The 18,353-nt window shown below is 42.9% G+C and overlaps 4 protein-coding genes across 5 annotated transcripts; 2 read left to right on the top strand and 2 right to left on the bottom strand.

The window, feature by feature from the left end:
• Nucleotides 1–641: 641 nt before the first annotated feature.
• Nucleotides 642–2,973, bottom strand: LOC4344225 (GDSL esterase/lipase At2g23540). The gene is made up of 5 exons (XM_015790078.3): nt 2,541–2,973; nt 2,319–2,449; nt 1,947–2,195; nt 1,147–1,402; nt 642–1,039 (listed from the first exon to the last, which is right to left on the bottom strand). The coding sequence occupies exons 1-5, from the start codon at nt 2,833–2,835 to the stop codon at nt 816–818; spliced, it is 1,155 nt and encodes a 384-aa protein (XP_015645564.1). The 5' UTR covers nt 2,836–2,973; the 3' UTR covers nt 642–815.
• A 3,544-nt stretch (nt 2,974–6,517) lies between these two features.
• LOC136357466 (cysteine-rich receptor-like protein kinase 6) lies at nt 6,518–7,469 on the top strand. The gene has a single exon (XM_066312729.1). The coding sequence runs from the start codon at nt 6,630–6,632 to the stop codon at nt 7,467–7,469; it is 840 nt and encodes a 279-aa protein (XP_066168826.1). The 5' UTR covers nt 6,518–6,629.
• Nucleotides 7,470–7,719: 250 nt separating this feature from the next.
• On the top strand, nt 7,720–10,012 carry LOC107277921 (cysteine-rich receptor-like protein kinase 19). The gene is made up of 6 exons (XM_015790808.3): nt 7,720–7,809; nt 7,924–8,105; nt 8,262–8,475; nt 8,901–9,138; nt 9,348–9,504; nt 9,589–10,012. Exons 2-6 carry the CDS (start codon nt 7,956–7,958, stop codon nt 9,883–9,885), a joined length of 1,056 nt encoding a protein of 351 aa, XP_015646294.3. The 5' UTR covers nt 7,720–7,809; nt 7,924–7,955; the 3' UTR covers nt 9,886–10,012.
• A 1,300-nt stretch (nt 10,013–11,312) lies between these two features.
• Nucleotides 11,313–13,807, bottom strand: LOC4344226 (zinc finger CCCH domain-containing protein 37-like). Of its 2 annotated transcripts, XM_066312038.1 has the most exons (3): nt 13,613–13,807; nt 11,659–12,465; nt 11,313–11,574 (listed from the first exon to the last, which is right to left on the bottom strand). In XM_066312038.1, exon 2 carries the CDS (start codon nt 12,367–12,369, stop codon nt 11,659–11,661), a length of 711 nt encoding a protein of 236 aa, XP_066168135.1. In that variant the 5' UTR covers nt 12,370–12,465; nt 13,613–13,807; the 3' UTR covers nt 11,313–11,574. The 2 variants fall into 2 exon arrangements, with proteins under 2 accessions (XP_066168135.1, XP_015645814.1); XM_015790328.3 differs by lacking the exon at nt 13,613–13,807 and having other exon boundaries at nt 11,659–13,582.
• Between the last annotated feature and the right edge of the window lie 4,546 nt (nt 13,808–18,353).

Raw genomic sequence — 18,353 nt, forward strand, 5'->3', positions numbered from 1 at the left:
GAGAAAGGGAAGCGAACCGAGTTGAGCTGAGATTTTTGGCTCGTTAGAGCGTCTTAGTTATTTGGGCCATTTGTCTGTGCCTTCACAGATGATTGGGCTGGGCTTTACTTAGATATTTGGGCTTGCTTTGATGGGCCGTTGACCAAAAAGTCCAAAACAGCGGAGCGGCTTCCCTCATCAATCTGGTTCGCTCGTATATGATCCAATGGTGCATACATGTCCACGTTTCGCTTTGGGTTTATGCCACTCCTTTATAGAAACTGCACAAGGGCAAAAATCCTAAACAGATTTCACAAACGGTTTTGCAATTTCACTTGTGACAGATTTTTAGGCTTTTATCTTTCGGTTTTTCTTCCATAGGATATTGTATCAAGATTTGTGTTTTTTCAACGCAACTTGTAGTTACAGAGAATTTATACTTACTTACAGAACACTTACGCTTAGTTAAAATGCACCAAAATTAGAATTTTTTTAACAACTATTTTTTCTTTAGATTTACGATTTTTATATGTTGTCCTTTTTTTTTATTTCATTGAAAACGGGTTGTATCCATGGGTTGAAAAATCTGTTAGATTTGAAGTTTCAGATATGTCGAAAAGTCAATAGGTAGTCCCTTTTAAAAATTAAAACCCGAAAAATCATATATGCAAACCTGCAATCTGTCACTGAATTGAACATTTACACACTGCAAATTGCATGCCAAATCTCGCAATTCGCGTGCAAAAACACCAAAAGCATCAGATACAATTACACATGCGAATCAAAATGCAAGCTCGACATCAATCGCGGTAATTAACAATGGAGTGCTAGTAAGGCTAGAGGGAGAACAGCTTGCGGAGGTTCATCGGCGAGATGTACTTGCTGTCGCCGTCGACGATGTACTTGGCCATCACCAGGTTCGCCGCCTCGCTGGGGTGGTACGGGTCCCAGAACACGTGGCTCTTCCGGTCGCCGCACATGCTCGACGCCGGCCCGCACGGCACCATCCCGTCGTACGTCCCGCCGTTCCCGCAGCACGCCATGCTCGCCGTCTCGAACCCTGCAAAAACCCAACCTCGTCTTCTACCTTGAGATCGATCGATCGATCGATCAACTCGTCGAAAGCTATGGCGATGAAAGTTGAGCAGCTAGCTAGCTATAGCTCACCGTAGGAGTCGTAGTTGGTGATGACGTCCATGACGAGGTCGTAGACGTTGGCGAGGCAGAACTTGGCGCCGGCGAGGTCGCCGTTGAGCTGGATGAGGAGCTCCCGGAGGCGGCCGTTGTACTGCGAGGCGAGCTGGTTGGGCAGCTTCACGCACTCGTTCTCGCCGACGCGGTTGATCGTCTTCTGGTACGGGATGCACCCCAGCGGCCCCACGTTCGCCACCACGAACTTCCTCGCGTCCAGCGTGTACAGCCTCTGGATGCAGAAACAATCAACGGCGGCGAGCCCGCCATTGCCGCCGCCGTTGACCAGTCAGTCAGTCTCCGGCCATCGATCCAACATAATGTAGATGATGGGCCTGTTCACTTTAATATAAAAAAACCTTACCAAATTTTGACAATGGCAGGATTTCTTATATAGATATCAAAATTTAGCAGCAAACTAAATATAACCACTTTTTTAGCAACTTTACCAAAATTTGGTAAGGTTGAAAATGACATCAAAGTGAACAAACCCGATGTCACTAGCTGGGTACTCCCTCCGTTTCAGGTTAGACGTTTTAATTTTAGTCAAAGTCAAACTACCTTAAATTTGACTAAGTTTGTAGAAAAAAGTAATAATATTTTCAACCAAAGATAAATTTATTATGAACATATATTCAATTATTGATTTAATAAAATTAATTTAATTTTATAAATATTGCTATATTCGTCTGTAAAATTAGTCAAACTTGATATAGTTTGAATTTGACCAAAATCAAAATATTTTATATCCTGAAATGGAGTGAGTATTTACGAACCGTGAGCTGCTCCCGGAGGTGGATGATGAGGTCGTTGATGAAGCCGTCGGGCGACTCGGCGACACGGGTCCCGGCGGAGAGGACGGGCATGAGGTAGTTGTTGAGGAAGTCGTTGGACCCGACGGTGATGGAGAAGATGGCCTTCTTCTTCAAGAACTCCTTCGCCTTCGCCTTCCCCAGGAGATCGTCCAGCTGCTTCCTCGTGATGTTGAAGTAATCCACCTGAAGATCCATTCCGATCCTGTTCACCTGAATAATCCACAAGAGATAATTAATTTGAAGAAATATCGATCTATATATGAGTTTCTTGTGCATGCAATTAACAAGATCGATGTGAAATTAAATTTTGTCTGAAGAAATTAATTAACCCACAAAGATTCTTCCTGTGCCGTTGAGAATCCCGGCGCCTCCTGACGCGTAGTTGACGCCGTTGAGCAGCGCGCCGCCGGTCGTGTTCGGGGCGAGGAACGGCGGCGAGTAGTCCGTCTGGCCCAACATTTCTCCTGAATTCGGACAAATTAAAGAACAGTATTCAATCTGATTCATCAGTTTGAAATGACATGCATTCATTGAAATACTGAAATGTTCAATTACCGATGATGTCGGCGATGGTCCGGCCGTTGGTGAAGCGGCCGGTGGGCATGCCGCCGGAGGCGGCGAAGTCGATGCCGTTGGGCGTCATGTTGGCCTTGGACAGCGAGGGGATGTAGTTGTTGTTGCCGGCGTCGACGAGCGAGTCCCCGAAGATGAACGACGCGCCGGAGCCGAACTCGTACACCTCCTCCGCTCCGCTCACCGCCGCCATCGCCGCCGCGCAGACCACCGCGAGGAACGCCATCGCCGCCGCCATGCTTCCCCGCGGCCAAGCAGCCGGCAGCAACAACAGCATATGAACAAAAACGTAGCTATAGCTAGCTTAGCTACTGTTTGTTCATGATAGTGAGCAGCAAGGACGTACGTACGCTCAGTGCAGATTGCTAGTTTATTAGCTCAAACTGGAAATGGAGTGATTAAATTGATCGTATGATGGAGTTGGTAGGCTAATAATAATGTGGTTTTGCGTGCAGGTGTTATTTGGTTTTGACAGTTGATGTTCTGTGGTCAGCGAGATAGATATGGTGGTTTAGCAAACAATAGTCTCTCAAACCTTCGGGTTTCAACTTTTCAAACCTTGTAAACTCATCTGCGACCTGCATGATCTGCATGTTTGGGGAAAAGCGACGGCAAATCAACCTGGTCGACGTGCGTTGGTGTCCAAAAAAACCGTACTTTTTTTCTTCTTTTTGCATACTTTCTTTCTATCGAGATCGCGAGTCCGTTGTTAGGTGGAATGTTAGTTGGTCTGAACTGAACTAACCGAACAGCACGGCTTTTCCAAGCTTGCGGGTGAAGCCTCGTCGTGTCTCGTCGTCAGGTGTTTGGTGTTCGCTTCGGCGGATTCGCCATGGATGGATGGTGGATTCGATCTCCGCCGGTGTACACGTAAGGCCAGCGCGTCTTCGTCTGCTCCGGCGTTGTACGTTCCGACGCGTCCCCCAGTTATGAAGCCTCGGCCTCGTTCGGATGCCTGCACGATGATTTCAGCTAACGTAGTGCCTATGTGGCACTTAAAATTAGAAAAAACAATGGGACCCACATGTTAGTGGGTGAAGTCAGAGAAAATAATGGGACCCACATGTTAGTGGGTGTCCGATTAAAAATAAAAAATATATAGTTGGTCCCACCTTTTTCTTTTTTTTTCTTTCCTTCTCTTTTTCTCTCTTTTCTCCTTTCTTTCTTGTGGGCTTTGACCCAGGGATAGAGGATCACCGGGGATCGAACGACAGACGACGTGTGACGGGATCCCGCAAGCAACGGCCGGATAAGGGAGGAGGAAAGTGGCGATGAAGAGCGATGTTGGGGACAAGGATGAGCAGGGAGGAGGCGGAGGGGAGCGTAGAGAGGTCGATAGGACGACAACTGGGTCCGCCATCAGTGTACCGGAGATCAATCAGAGGAACTTCGCCGGTGGGTCCGCGATGAAAGAGGATGATGATGAGGACATCGGCGGCTTGGAGGACGGCGTCAGTGATGAGGACGGGCGCCACTGCGCCCAATCTCTCACCTCCATATCCCCACCGCAGTCGAATCGAGTTATCGCCGGTCAACCACTCGTCGGATCCCTACCTGTAACCATCGTTGTCGTGCTCCCACGCACCAGCATCACAACGATGGTTGAATCATCCTCCTTTGCTCCTCCCTTCATTTCCCACATCCTGTGGCTCATCAGCGCGGAGAAGGACAGCAGCCTATGACCAAGCGCCGGATGCCAGAAAGGAGAAAACAGAAAGGAAAAGAAAAGGAAAGAAAATAAAATGAAGGCGGGACCCACTACAATTTTTTATTTTTAACCAAACACTCACTGATAGGTCCCACCTTTTTCTCTGACTTTAAGTGCCACGTCAACGTCCCGTTAGCCAAAACCGCCGTTCAAACCACCTTAGGACCTTGCATTGGTTTTGGGAGTTCAAGAATGAATTTAGATTCGGCGATAAATTGAGGGAGCTAAAGTGAACTTATTCCACGTGAGTATCCCATTCCGACCCAAACAGTGGCAGCTCGTACATGGCTATCCCCTTGCAGCCTAATCCGGCCGCCGCTAAATAAGTCCACTTATCATCTCTAGCCTTTATTGACTTTTAATTGGTATCACTAAATCACAATACCAAAAATCTTTACCCTTAATTTTGGTAAAACCGTACAAATGAGGTCCCATGGTGGAATAGATGATTGTTTTGACTGATGTGGTATCCTAGTCAAAAATAAAAATAAAAAAAATATGCAGGGCCCACATGTAGGTTAGGTCCAAAATGAGGGGTGAAGATTTTTGGTATTATGGTTTAGGGGTATCTAAAGAAGAGGGCCACCGCTGGCGCAAGCCTCCATCTCGGCCTGTTTCATCCCCACTAATGGATTAATGTTACTTTTCATTAAGTCACATTACTTTAATTGTTTAAATCCCTTGAATAATCAATGTATGGTTTGAATTGTCTTTCTTTTTTTCTTCTCTAATGACGTCGCATCACATTAGTTTTTGTCTGTAGAAGATTGATCTATATTTGGTTTGAATTATCATTAAGCATATTAATTATCTTAGTTATTTATAGTTTCTTTAGCAATGGTTTGATCACAGATGCAAATTATACAATGTAAAGTATAACGAGTCACTCGTGTTTACCTTAAAAAATAAATTCATCTAAACTTTTTTTTTAATTTTTACCATATACGCTCAGTAACACGCAGGGTTTTATCTGTTGGTCTTATGTATGAGCTCCCAAAGAAAGATGGTCTCTAGGAGCTAGCATCCGCGCTTGGCCTGCTTCGAATAGAAAGTATAGAATAGAGATGGACACTGCTAGAAGAAACCCCATAGACTCTTGAACTCTTCGTCCCCTCAGAAACTACTTCATCCATTTCACAATGTAAGTTATTCTAGCATTTCCCATATTCATATTGATGTTAATAAATCTAGATAGATGTAGAAAATGCTAGAATGACTTACATTGTGAAACGGAGGGAGTACACAATAGATGACTCCTCATCTAGTACTTTCTCCGTCTAAAAAAAAACTAATCTAGGTGGGGATAGGACACCATATGTCTAGATTCGTTGTTCTAAGTGGTGTTCTATTCCTATCTAGATTGGTTTTTTTTTTGGACGGAGGAAGTATTTCAGAATTTGCAGTCCTTAATACTGTAGGATTACGCTATCCATGTATATATGTCACAGTCTCTCTGTGGGAGTCCATAACCATGTTGCTTGGTTAACCAATCAATTTAAGTCGCAACGACAGCTAAGTACAGTATACCATACGGCCGGCCGTAGGCTGAAGCAGCAGTGGTATTGCTAGACTGTTGGTACTTGGTACTACCAGTATTCAACATGTCTGACTAGGACAAGAATATAAAACTCCACTGTCTCCGTTTCAGTTTGCAGAGCAAGCCAAAGACGCACACAAGTGGTAGTTACAAATGGAAGCTTCTACTGTTATTACTTCTACTTGGTAGCGTAACCACAAAAGCTTATCTGAATTTTCGCTGACTGATCCGAAGCCGAAACCATCACCAGTCGACCATGGAATTTCAACTTTTACTGCATATATGATATATACGGATGATCATAGGATGACAGATTGATAAGTAAGTATATAGTAATAGTTATTTACTAGTATTGCAGATTGGATAGCGTACAATAGATTGCAACTTCACGCATCGAAGCAGCTAGCTACTGATTGTCAGTTTCATCAGGCTTCATGGATAAACTGATGGCCGATCAGTAGGGGCGGCCGGGATGAATGGATGCTTCAATTTGTCAACTGGGAATTTTCCCAACATTGTTTGCACAATCCCAAGAAATTTCTCTTACAGTTATATTTCTAGGGTCGCTTTCGTCGAAAGAATAATTTGCACGGTGTTTGCATCAGAATTCAGAAACCAGGGGTTAGTTCTCTACATAATCTATAAGCATGTTGCATGAGTCAACTCTCTGAAAATAATTTGCTACCTCAAAGCTGCTATCGATGATCAGATGTTCTTTGCTATATAGATGGATGATCATCCCCTGATCGAAGACGATGCTATCTAATTTAGTTTGATAATATATACACTCGATCGATCAGCTTAGCTATAGCTGTAGCTGCACAATATGGTTGGCCACCTCCTGCTGCTTTTGGTAGTGATCATCATCTGCTACGCACCGACATCGTCGACGGCAGCCGGCGGCGAGGTCCCGTTCTACGAGGATTGCCCCAGCACGGCGGACGGGACGTACGCGCCGAACAGCACGTACCAGTCCAACCTCGCCGCGCTCGCCGCGGAGCTCATCGAGAACTCGACGGAGTACGGCTCGGCCGCCGGGTCGTTCGGGGCGGCGCCGGACGCCGTCTACGGCGTCGCGCTCTGCCGCGGCGACTCCAAGGGCCCCCTCTGCGCCGGCTACCTCAGGGAAGCGTTCGACGCCGCCATGAACCGGACGACGAGCAGCAGGCCGCTCTGCGAGCTCCGCAGGAACGTCACGCTCTTCTACGACCGCTTCCAGCTCCGGTTCGCCGACGCGGACTTCGTCTCCGGCTACGGCAACGAGCCGGAGTGGCCGCTGAACAACACCAACGTGGTGGACGCCCCCGTCGCCGGCAGGTTCCGGGAGCACGTCGCGGCGCTGCTGAACGCGACGGCGCGCGACGCGGCGGCGCAGCCGGACAGGTACGGCACCGGCGACTCGTGGTTCCAGGAGGGAGGGTCGATGGTGTACGCGCTGGTGCAGTGCACCCGCGACATGGATCCCGGCCGCTGCGGCGCCTGCCTGCAGCGCATCATCTCGGAGATGCCGCGGATGCTGGACGCGAGCCAGATTGGCGGGAGGGTTCTCGGGGTTCGCTGCCTCCTCCGCTACGAGATGGCGTCGAATTCCTTCTTCCACATAGACAACAGGACCCTGCATCTTCAGAAGCAGCCTACCCGTGCGTGTTCTCCTACTTGTCCATGACCAGAAATGCAGAATATAACAGCAATTTTTATTTTATTTTTTTCAAATGTTCACCATATCCTGATTAAATTGTTTCGCTTGCTTGGTTGCTGCATGATTTTGGTTGTGGTGCAGAACAATCGGGTTCTAGCTCGGGAGGTAAATGTAAGATTTTTCTGAACTTAATTGCCTGAAGCTTCACTCTCACTCGCTGAAGAAACCATACTAATTGGCGACCATCTGGGTTGCATGCTGTCATGTGCAGCCAAGACATGGCCGATCATCGTTGCTGTTGCCGGTGTAGCCGTATGCATTTCCTGCTTCTTTCTCTTCAGAGAGCTGAAGAGAAGGAGAAGAAGAGGTAGCATATAGTACAATTTTTGTTCATTGCAACATTGCCAAAAAATACTTGTTATTCATATGTTTTCTGGTGTAAAACAGTAGTAACATTTATTTCACTGGATATCTATTTCAGCACGAGTAAGATCAGAGCTGCGAAGGCTGTCTATGGCAGTACAGAATGTAATAACTCTCTGGAGGTTAGAAGAGGGCAACTCAGGCTTTAAACTGTATGATTTCTCTGACATAAAAGATGCGACTAATAATTTCTCAAGTGAAAGTTTGCTTGGAAAAGGAGGTTTTGGATCTGTCTACAAAGTAAGTTCAGACTCCAGAGTCACACTCTATTACTAGTAGCAAGCAAGTGTTTTTTTTTAAGATAGCTAACCTGAACACTGTCTATTTGTTCAAAAGAAAAGAATCAGTTTTTACCAACATCTTTTTGTTCCTAATGTCGAGCAACTATAAATCCAGGGGCAAATGCCTAGTGGACCTGAAGTAGCAGCAAAAAGGCTTGCAGCATGCTCTGGACAGGGTCTACTGGAATTCAAGAACGAAATACAGCTTGTAGCAAGGCTTCAGCACAGGAATTTGGTCAGGCTACTGGGATGTTGCATCGAAGGGGATCAGGAGAAGATACTCGTGTACGAGTACATGCCAAACAAAAGCCTAGATGTGTTCATCTTCGGTACACTTCCAACAAAATTCAACCCCCACTCTTATCAATTTGCACACTGCATATATGCTTAATGTGTAATCCCTTTGTTTCTAAATATTTGATGACGTTGACTTTTTAAAATATGTTTGACCATTCGCCTTATTAAAAAAAAATTAAGTAATTATTAATTATTTTTCTATCATTTGATTCATTGTTAAATATAGTTTCATGTATACATATAGTTTTACATATTTCACAAAATTTTTTAAATAAAACGAACGGTCAAGCATGTGCTAAAAAGTCAACGATGTCAAACATTTAGAAACGGAGAGAGTAGAGGAGGTATAACATTTTCTATTGTAAAACTTGGCGTCTGCCGCTACTAGATACCTTGAGGTATAAAAACTTAGTATAAAATTTCTCTATAGTTTCAGACTGATGAAATTAATTTGCAGATAATGTCAAACGAGAGTTGCTAGACTGGCCTAAACGTCTCCACATAATCCATGGGATATCTCAAGGGCTGCTCTATCTTCACGAGCACTCGACAGTCTGTGTCGTCCACAGGGACCTGAAAGCGAGCAACGTTCTGTTGGATGCCGAGATGAACGCCAAGATTTCAGATTTCGGCATCGCTAGGATTTTCGGCTCAAATGCAGCTCAATCCAGTACTACCAGAATTGTTGGAACCATGTAAGAATCAATCTTAATTTACTAGTACTAATTAATCAGTAGTACGTACTGATGCTATGTTTCATTCATGCACAACACCTGATGACCTGAATTGAGAGTACTAGTTTTTTTTTTTTTTGGAAAAAGTATTGAATTGAGAGTGCTAGTTAATTTCACTGGTTTTGTAATCTGAAGATTTCTGATTAACCATTTGTTTTCACTAATTTTAGTGGATACATAGCTCCGGAGTACGCATTAGATGGCGTTTGCTCGAGCAAAGCGGATGTTTTCAGCTTCGGCGTGCTCATACTTGAGATCATCAGTGGCAAAAGAACTGGAGGCTCATATCGATACAACGACGGAAAGCTATACTGTCTCATCGCATATGTCAGTCAATCTATCGATCAATTCCTCTTCTCTAATTTAATTAATTGTCTGAATCCGATCATCTGAAGAATCTCCTTTTGACAGGCTTGGCTGCTGTGGAAAGATGGCAGATGGCACGAGCTGATCGATGAATGTTTGGGAGACAGGTATCATGCATCGATCAGGACGTGCATGCAGGTGGCGCTTCTGTGCGTTCAGGAGGACGCAGAGGATCGGAAAGCCATGGACGAGGTGGTGAAGATGCTGGGCAACGAGCAGGCGGCGAGCCAGCTGCCGGAGCCGAAGCAGTCGGCCTACTTCAACGTGCGCCCCAGCGGCGGCGGCGGCGATGCGCCGCCGTCGGCGTGCAACATCAGCATTAGCATGATCACGCCGAGATAAATGTGTTTACAGTGTAGCTGTAACCAAAAATTGTAAATACCCTTGTTCTGGAAATGTTTTAAATTGTCTTTTTTCTTTTTGTGAACAAGTGGTTTTCAGAAATGCTACCTCTGAAAAAATTTGAGCATGAAGAGGAGGAAGGTTTTATTATATATTTCTATATACGGTTCCTCCATTAAAAAAATGTGGTAATATTATGTACATAGGAAGACATGCACTACCTCCGTAAAAATATAAAAAAGATGATTCCTAAACTGCTGATGTGGTATTTATAGCTCGCTAGGAATTGGTTTTTTCATGAACGAAAGGAGTATGCGTCACATCTATAAGTAACAGCTACACGACAAGAACACATGATAAGTCTACACAAGTGAGTCATTGTAATTTGTCGCTATACAGACCGCTTAAATTTTGTAGACAATTGGTACCCCTTTGAATCGCAGAATTGAGAAAACAGAGAAATAGGAAAAACGTAGGAATTGAATGCCACACTTATTGGATTCCTATGGGATTTTAAAACACGGAAAAGTCTTCAAACTGTCGTTTGATTAGCACACAGGAAAAACGTAGGAACCTTAGATACGTGAAGAAGAAAACATGAGGTGAGACCTCATGCTTATTTTCCTCCAAAATTGCTCTAGTAAGGTTCATTTCATAGGAATTTCAAAGGAATTGATAGGAAACAATCCTTTGTTTCAAAGGACTTTATAGGATTATTTCCCATAGGATAAAATCCTCTAGAATTCCTATGTTTTTTCCTTTGATTCAAAGAGGGTCTAGATATTGATCAGGTCCCTTCCTCTCCTAGGAGTTATGTGTAAAGTTTGGTGTGATGATTACAGAGATTTAGAAAACTTTTATGTACTATGTATGTATACAAGATTTGTGAACAGAAAATAAGTTCTTTACAAAACATATATGGTTCATAAAGAATTAGTCAATCCACACCAACTTTTTTTTAATATGTCCAGGGATGAGATATACTACTAGTGAAGAACACCATGATCCTACTAAATCAATATTGAATCAAACCATTGCTAGCTTATCAAATTTCTTCTATGTCTTTGCATTCCAAATATACCCAATGGCTGAAGCTGACCCAAATTCCTATCCCCATGACCCAAGATGGCTGACCGGCTCTCTGGAGATAGACTAAGGCTGCGTTCGGTAGGACATGTTCCTAACTCCTCCTCCTCGTTTTCCACGCGCACGCTTTTCAAACTGCTAAGCGGTGCGTTTTTTGCAAAAAGTTTCTATACGTATGCATTCTCATACGATAGATGTAGATTAGGTGTTTTTTATTCCATTATCTTGTACATGCGTATGGGTGGTCGGCCATCACATGCTTTGCTCAAGGTCGATGATAATTATGGGTTCACAAATAAACATGCCTAAAATAAAAAGAGCATAAATTTTCCAAATAAATATTTGTAAAGAAAATGATACCACTTGATATATAGGCTCGGAGCTAGCCCGACGACAATATCATAAATATTTTTATATATGCATGCACACGCATACACTTTTCTAGTAAAAATTGGCATAAATATGATACATGATCCAGCACCATATGTATAGGGTGTCAACTTTTAAAGCATCCCAAATCGCTCAAGTTTCTCCATTTTGGCAATTTGCGAGCTTGTGTCATCTCCTTCAAATGCATCGCAAAAGAGTATGTAACACACCCATCTACACGAAGAACAAACAAAAAGATTCAACATATACACATGCATAAATACAAACACTTCATTGATGGTTGATTAATTAATTTACCTATTCATCCACCAAGTCCATGATGAGATCATAATGTGGGTAGCCATTGAGCAAAGCGTCTTCCTCCTCCACACAACGGCGGCAACCACACCTTTTTCCAGTTGAACCCTCACCATTTGCCAATGTTGACACCGGTATGGTGGTGGTAGCAACAGCGGTAGCAGAAGAAGAACCAACATTAGCATTAGCATTAGCATTAGAATACAAGCGAAGCCTATTTCTCATGGCCTCTTCGATTAGATCAAGCTGATCACGCATAGCAGAAACCCTGGGATGATGATCAGCATCAGGAGTCCGCATCGGTATCGACATCGGCATCGGCATTGGCATCGGTGTGAGGATGGCTGACGCAATGGAGTTGGGATCGTCCCTAAGCTCGGCGGCGGAGTGGGCAAAGAAGCAGATCCGGCGAGGGCACCGCGTGCCGGCGGAGCACATGCGCGTGCGGAAGCGGGACGGGTGCAGCCATAGCTCGAAGACACCATGGGCGTAGCGGCAACGGAGGCCGTGGGCGCAGCTGGGCACGGCGCCCGGCGCCGCCTCGCGCGGGCGGTAGTCCGGGCACGACACGGCGGCGTACGCGAAGCGCCGCGTGTCGCGCCGCCGCGCGCGCTCGCCCTTGTGCGCGTAGGGGCACGACGTCCAGTCGTGGCTGGACGACCGCGGGCACCGCTGCACCTTGTAGACGTGTATCCAGAAATCCTCCGACATGGATGCCCAGAGACGGTGGCCACGATGAGCCCATGCGCCCCACTTGGTCGGGTCAATGGTTACTTCTTCTTCTTCATGGCCGATGATGCTCGTCGTCTGTGCAAAAACATCATGCATATGATGCATAGCCATGGCCACAAAAAAATGTATATATGCAAGCTAAGCCTGTGTTTGCAATGTGCTTTGAAGAAGAAGAAGAAGAAGAAGAAGAAGAAGAAGAAGAAGAAGAAGAAGAAGAAGAAGAAGAAGAAGAAGAAGAAGAAGAAGAAAAATGCTAGGCTAGATGCATGTTAGAAACTAAACATTAATTGGTATGAATGTTGTGCATATATAGGGCTATATGTCCTAATGCATGATGAAGGATGTGAGAGGGTTATGGTGATGGGTGTATTGATATGGGGAGGGATGGATGCATTTATAGTGATGTAGGTGCTTGATTTTTACATATTGAAATGAGTAGGACCTTTTTGTCCCATTTGTACTTTACTTTCAAAACTGTATATACTTTTGTTTGTTTGCATTTCTTTAACTGACATCTAGACCCTTCCTTTTAATTTATAGGAGACTCTTTTGTGAGAGAGATTTCGTATATATCCATGTTGTGGTTGGTAGGGATGACTAGGTAGGTAAGGTTTTTGCCTTAGCTAATGTGATTTGCAATGAGGATGATCGAGATCAGTGTGTTTATTATTATATACAACATCTCTTTATGCGAGTAAAGCAAATCAGATTGGCTTTGTCGCATTGTCACATAGTGTCTTATTTAACGTGTAAAGGCACATGTGCTTCCAAATCAAGAAGTCCATGAAATTGGGTAATGTTCATTAGTTTGTTTGCCCTTTTCCTTTTTGCCTTTCCCTTTCTTTTTTGAGTATTCAATAATGATGTTGAACTTATTTATAAAACTTATTTCATAATCTTTCTTGATCCACATTTTAACTTGGTTTTACTAGACATATATAACAAGAACTAAATTATTTCTAATGCATGGGTATATTGAGCTAAGTTTAGCCAAACAAACTAAGTATAACTCAAGCACATACTAAAATGAACTATAATAAACTTAAGTTGTATATATAGCACCCTGCCGTTAGAAACAAGGTATATTTTTCTTGAATCATGCATGTGTGAATTGAATTGATTCATGTGGAATTCCTCTATTTTCTCTACATTCTAAATATGGCATAAATAATTGGAAACATTTGAGAAGGATAAAGGACATCACTTGCAACATAACACATACCTTTTTCTTGAAGAAGTAAAATCATCATAAATAAAGGCCAATAAATATTGGAAGACATAATCCATAGATGCCATATGGGATGGGATACCAATACAAATTAGAATAATTTAGATAACAAATAGATAAGGATTTGACAACAATATCTAATGCATAGCAATAACAAATAACACAAGCTGAAAATTCATCATAGGATATCCATGTGTTCATACACAAGCTAGAAGAAGCACTTAGACATAAATGGGACATCGGATGGATTGATATCAGAAGGGGATAATATAAGAATTAGACTTAAGAACATGGGGGCATTTTATTGGGTTCAACCTAGTAGTATTGATATCTTGTGGTATATCAACAATGTCGATTCACAATTTGGATTTGAGAGAGGGAAGGAGAGATCGACGCTACTTATAGTCACGTGAAGGTTGGCAATAATGGCACGCAACATTGGCGCGTGGCATTCATACCGAACACACGATTTACCTCTTGGTAGATGTTTTTGTGTGCATCCCGTGTTGCTATTTGTCGCGTTACATATTACTGCAACATGGCATTCGTGCATCATGTTCTCATCAAGAGAATAGTATTCCTTTTGATAATTTCTTTTCATATATGCGTGTTTTCCATTATGTTATTGCTACTTTATTTATCCTACGAGGAGAACTCCTGATACACTACTCCCTTCGTTTTAAATTACTCATCATTGTAGCTTTGTTCTAGGTCAAGGATTTGTATCTTCAACAAATTTCTATAAATACATATAGTTTAACATCATAATATTTATATTTTTAAATTAATCATGACTCATGAGATACTTTTTAAAATAAATTCACATGTTGCTAAACTACATAAATTCCTAAAAATTCATGGTTAAAGATAGAAATGTTTGACTTAAAAAAAAGCTAAAATGATTTGTAATTTAAAACGAAGGGAGCATAAAACTTTGTGTGGCAATGCTAGTACTGTTTGATGAAGCACTTTATATTAATTCATCAAGAATTCAATACCTTTCATGGTAAGGCTCGAGAACCAAAATATATATGTGCTTCATGTGATTTAAAAAAAATCAATAATTGAGTATTCATATTCAGATTGTTCTTTTAGCAATGCACATATATTCTAATCCCTCTATTCTATATTATATAGTCATTTTAACTTTTTCTCCTAGTTAAACTACTTTTAGATTTGACTAAATTTATAAAGAAATTTTGCAACATCTAAACACCAAATCAGTTTCATTAAATATAACATTGGGTATATTTTAATAATATGTTTGTTTTGTGTTAAAAATAGGTGTATCCCCTACTTATAGGGTATATGTATGCGTATGCATTCAAAAAGATGAGTGCACACTCGTGCGTACCGTGTTCATTTTTTTCCTTAAAAAATGAGAGAAAAAACACCTTTTTTTAATTTGTTAATTTACTATAGTAGGTAGAGGCTGGATTAATTTAGGTGTGCGTTGCGTGGCGTATGTGAAGCTTAGATGTGCAGTAATTAACCAGCCAAACCATGCGTTCCAAGCGTGTGCCGCGGAAGCGAGGTGGACGACGAGATCGATCCCGTCAGCTCACCTGGCGCGTGCAGGCCACGCCCACGCATGCATTCGATCGATCAGCTAAGCTAGCAATTCAAGCAAAGCCACAAGCTGACTCATCGATCGATCGGTGTCGACTGTATGTAATACGTGGCGCGCACCACGTCATATAGCTAGCTTGCAAGCTATATATAAATCTATCTGCACACACGTGCCTTTTTGGGTTGGGGGTGGTAAGGTGCAGACAAATCTCACCAGCTTCGTTCCCCGCGTGCTGCCGCACCGCGCAGGGCGTTTATGTGCGCACGTGCGCGGTGCTGGAGATATATATATCCCGTGGAAGACTGACTTAGATAATGCTCTATCCACCCTAAAATATAAGGATTCACTGTCTTTAAAATTCTACGTCCAACTATATTAGTTATATCGCAAGGTCATAATGTACAATAATATCAGCAATAGAAACATTGTTCAGGCTATGGCAGCCCAACATCAGCGATTGACTTCCGAGTACAGGGCTAGCTAGCTATTATCTAACTTTTACTTAATTGTAATCCTAAAAATAACCATCACCATACTCTTTACCACCTTAATTAATTACTTGTTCATTAGTCTATCATATCTCAAGCTTTAATTTCCACCTGTGTCATATATCTGCATGCGTGTGTCAACTGTCATCCACCAGCATCCAGCTACGTAGTCGGTCGTGGCTGCATTGCATATATACATTCATATATGCTGATGATTATGATGATGATCGCGATGATGATGATCGCGCTTGTGGCTTCATATATGCATGCGTGCCTTCCCCACAAAAAAAAAAAAATATGCATGCGTGCCTATGTGCTGATGATCGGTTTTCCACCCTCTAGCTTCAAGCTAGCGGTGTGCTGCGTCACTCTGGCTGCCGTCGGTGCATTTTGTATTGTCCTTTTAGCACAAACCGTCTTCCCACTTATGCTAATTATTAGTAGAAGCTAAAATTTAAATTTCAAAATTAATTTTATGATTTTTCTTTAGTCATAATTTATTTTGCAACATTTATATAAAAGTTTCAACTATAAATTATTTTTTTTTCTAATAAGCGATACGCATAAGAACAAGCTGAACAATAATGACTCAGTTATTCAGGCCGAGCGCATGCATCGGCACTTTAATGACTCCTCAGTTATTCATCGGCACTTGCAATCGAAAAGCTTTGGGATCGGCGAAAGAAAATCGTCTCAATTAATGTACGTTTTCTTTATAATGAAATAAAATTTGTTCTTTGTTTAACGAGCTACAGGCTCAGTTAATCTACGTGTAGCTGATAAATATATACTTTATGTGCAGCGTGCAAGCTCAGAATCTACTCCCTCCATCCCAAAATATAATAACTTCTAGTCCTTAAGTTTTATCCCAAAATATAACAATTTCTTCATCAATATTCTCTTCTCATCTAATTATAACTCTTCACCATTTAATTTTCTCACCTACTTCTACTTCTAAACCGATCACAACTTTCTCCTATTTAATTCTACATGCTTTTTTAATACCCATGTTTAAGTCTAAAAATCTTTATCTTATGACACGGAGGGAGTAGTATTATCCATGAGAGCATGCTTAGCATAGAGCAGCAACCGGCTATTTACAAAGGGGCAATTTTGTTTATACCCGCACTTTGATGTCCAATATTGATTTTACCCCTATTTTTTAGGGTTTTCGTTTTTGCCCCTATTTTTTTAACCGAAGGTAAGTTTTACCCCTACTTTCAATGGACAAGCTAACATCGTTAAATCTTTGATGGAAAGACATTTCTACCCTTATTGTGTAGTTCATTTGCCTTCATCAATTGTGTATTTGCCCCTAATTATTGTACCTATATTCTACAATTCTCACTAACTTGTACAAATATGAAAATTTTGACATACTTTTGCCACAAATTTGATAAAATTTAGACAAAAACTGAAAGAATTTAGGCATAATTTTGACACTTTTTCTTTACAAAACTAGAAGACAAATAGCAAGCTGCAATCATCCCAAAATCAAGCAGATCCAAATCACAAATTAGAGCAACATCCCCTGTCAAAAAAAAAGAAGAAAAACTCAAGCAACTCCTCCCAGCCGCCATCGCCTCCAGTGCCGAGCCGCGGCCGCCATCGCCTCCTCCCGCCGCCTAGCCCGCGCAGAGCGCGCGCCTGCTCACCAGCGAGAGGAGGTGCGCATGGCCGACGCCCGCTCGTCGCCGCCGCCCACTCGCTGCCGCCGCCACCATTGCCTGGCTGGGTTGCCCCCGTCGCCTCCTGCGACGAGCCGCCGTAGCCATCGCCTCCTCCCGCCGCCTAGCCCGCGCAGAGTGCACGCCTGCTCGCCGGCAGGAGGAGCTGCGCCTGGCCGCCGCCCGCACGTCGTCGCCTGGCCGCTGCCCGCACGCCGCCCAATTCGTCGTCGCCTGTGCTGCCCAGATCGGTTTCGAGAGTGACCCGCGTGCGAGAGGAGAGAAGCGACTAGTATAGGGTTAGATATTTCCCAGGGGTAAAAAGGTAAATCACAAATTCAAAAAATCTTTATTTCATTTATTTCTTTATTTCTTAACTGCCATAAACCCGGGCTCACTAACTTCCGTCTAAACCAGGGGTAAACGCCTCTTTCGGTTAAAAAAGTGGGGGTAAAAACGAAAACCCTAAAAAATAGGGATAAAATCAATATTAGACATTAAAGTGGGGGTAAAAACGAAATTATCCCATTTACAAATTACACATCTCATCAATTTATCGTCATCATCGCAAACTTAACTCACGAACAAATGCAGTTGCTGTTTCGGCCTGTTAGCCTACAACGACGTGGGCTCGCGACTCCATCTTCCAGGCCTGCCCACTAGACATTTCCCATGGATCGGCCCATCAACTGGGCCTCTTCGTGTAAGACCTCCAGTTTCTGCTGGGCTTATAGCCCACACCACTCTCCTCCTCGACGGCCCAGAACGGGGGCGACCCATTTCAGGCCCACTAGTCCGCTCTTCCTCTTCTTTTTTTTTTCTTTGAGAGATATCACTTCGTGTTTAAGCAACACTCAGGGCACCCACAATGCTTATCTATAAGCTCTCTACAAGAGATCCATGTTAGCATATTTTCCTACTTAGAAGAGATTAAATGAAGAGAGAGAGAGCAAAGCTATCTACTAACCTTAACCTGGAGATAGTCTATAGAAAAACGAAACAATGGATTA

This window comes from Oryza sativa, chromosome 7 (assembly GCF_034140825.1).
Source record: "Oryza sativa Japonica Group chromosome 7, ASM3414082v1".
NCBI lineage: Eukaryota > Viridiplantae > Streptophyta > Magnoliopsida > Poales > Poaceae > Oryza > Oryza sativa.

Bases quoted from the DNA above. Each gene is read 5' to 3' on its own strand.
- LOC4344226 (XM_015790328.3), bottom strand. From the start codon at position 12,501: ATGGCTATGCATCATATGCATGATGTTTTTGCACAGACGACGAGCATC.
- LOC107277921 (XM_015790808.3), top strand. From the start codon at position 7,956: ATGGCAGTACAGAATGTAATAACTCTCTGGAGGTTAGAAGAGGGCAAC. The intron at 8,476-8,900 runs GTACACTTCCAA...ATTAATTTGCAG, and splicing joins CCTAGATGTGTTCATCTTCG to ATAATGTCAAACGAGAGTTG. The intron at 9,139-9,347 runs GTAAGAATCAAT...CACTAATTTTAG, and splicing joins ACCAGAATTGTTGGAACCAT to TGGATACATAGCTCCGGAGT.
- LOC136357466 (XM_066312729.1), top strand. From the start codon at position 6,630: ATGGTTGGCCACCTCCTGCTGCTTTTGGTAGTGATCATCATCTGCTAC.
- LOC4344225 (XM_015790078.3), bottom strand. From the start codon at position 2,835: ATGCTGTTGTTGCTGCCGGCTGCTTGGCCGCGGGGAAGCATGGCGGCG. The intron at 2,196-2,318 runs GTGGGTTAATTA...TGGATTATTCAG, and splicing joins ACGGCACAGGAAGAATCTTT to GTGAACAGGATCGGAATGGA. The intron at 1,403-1,946 runs GTTCGTAAATAC...TTCTGCATCCAG, and splicing joins ACCTCCGGGAGCAGCTCACG to AGGCTGTACACGCTGGACGC.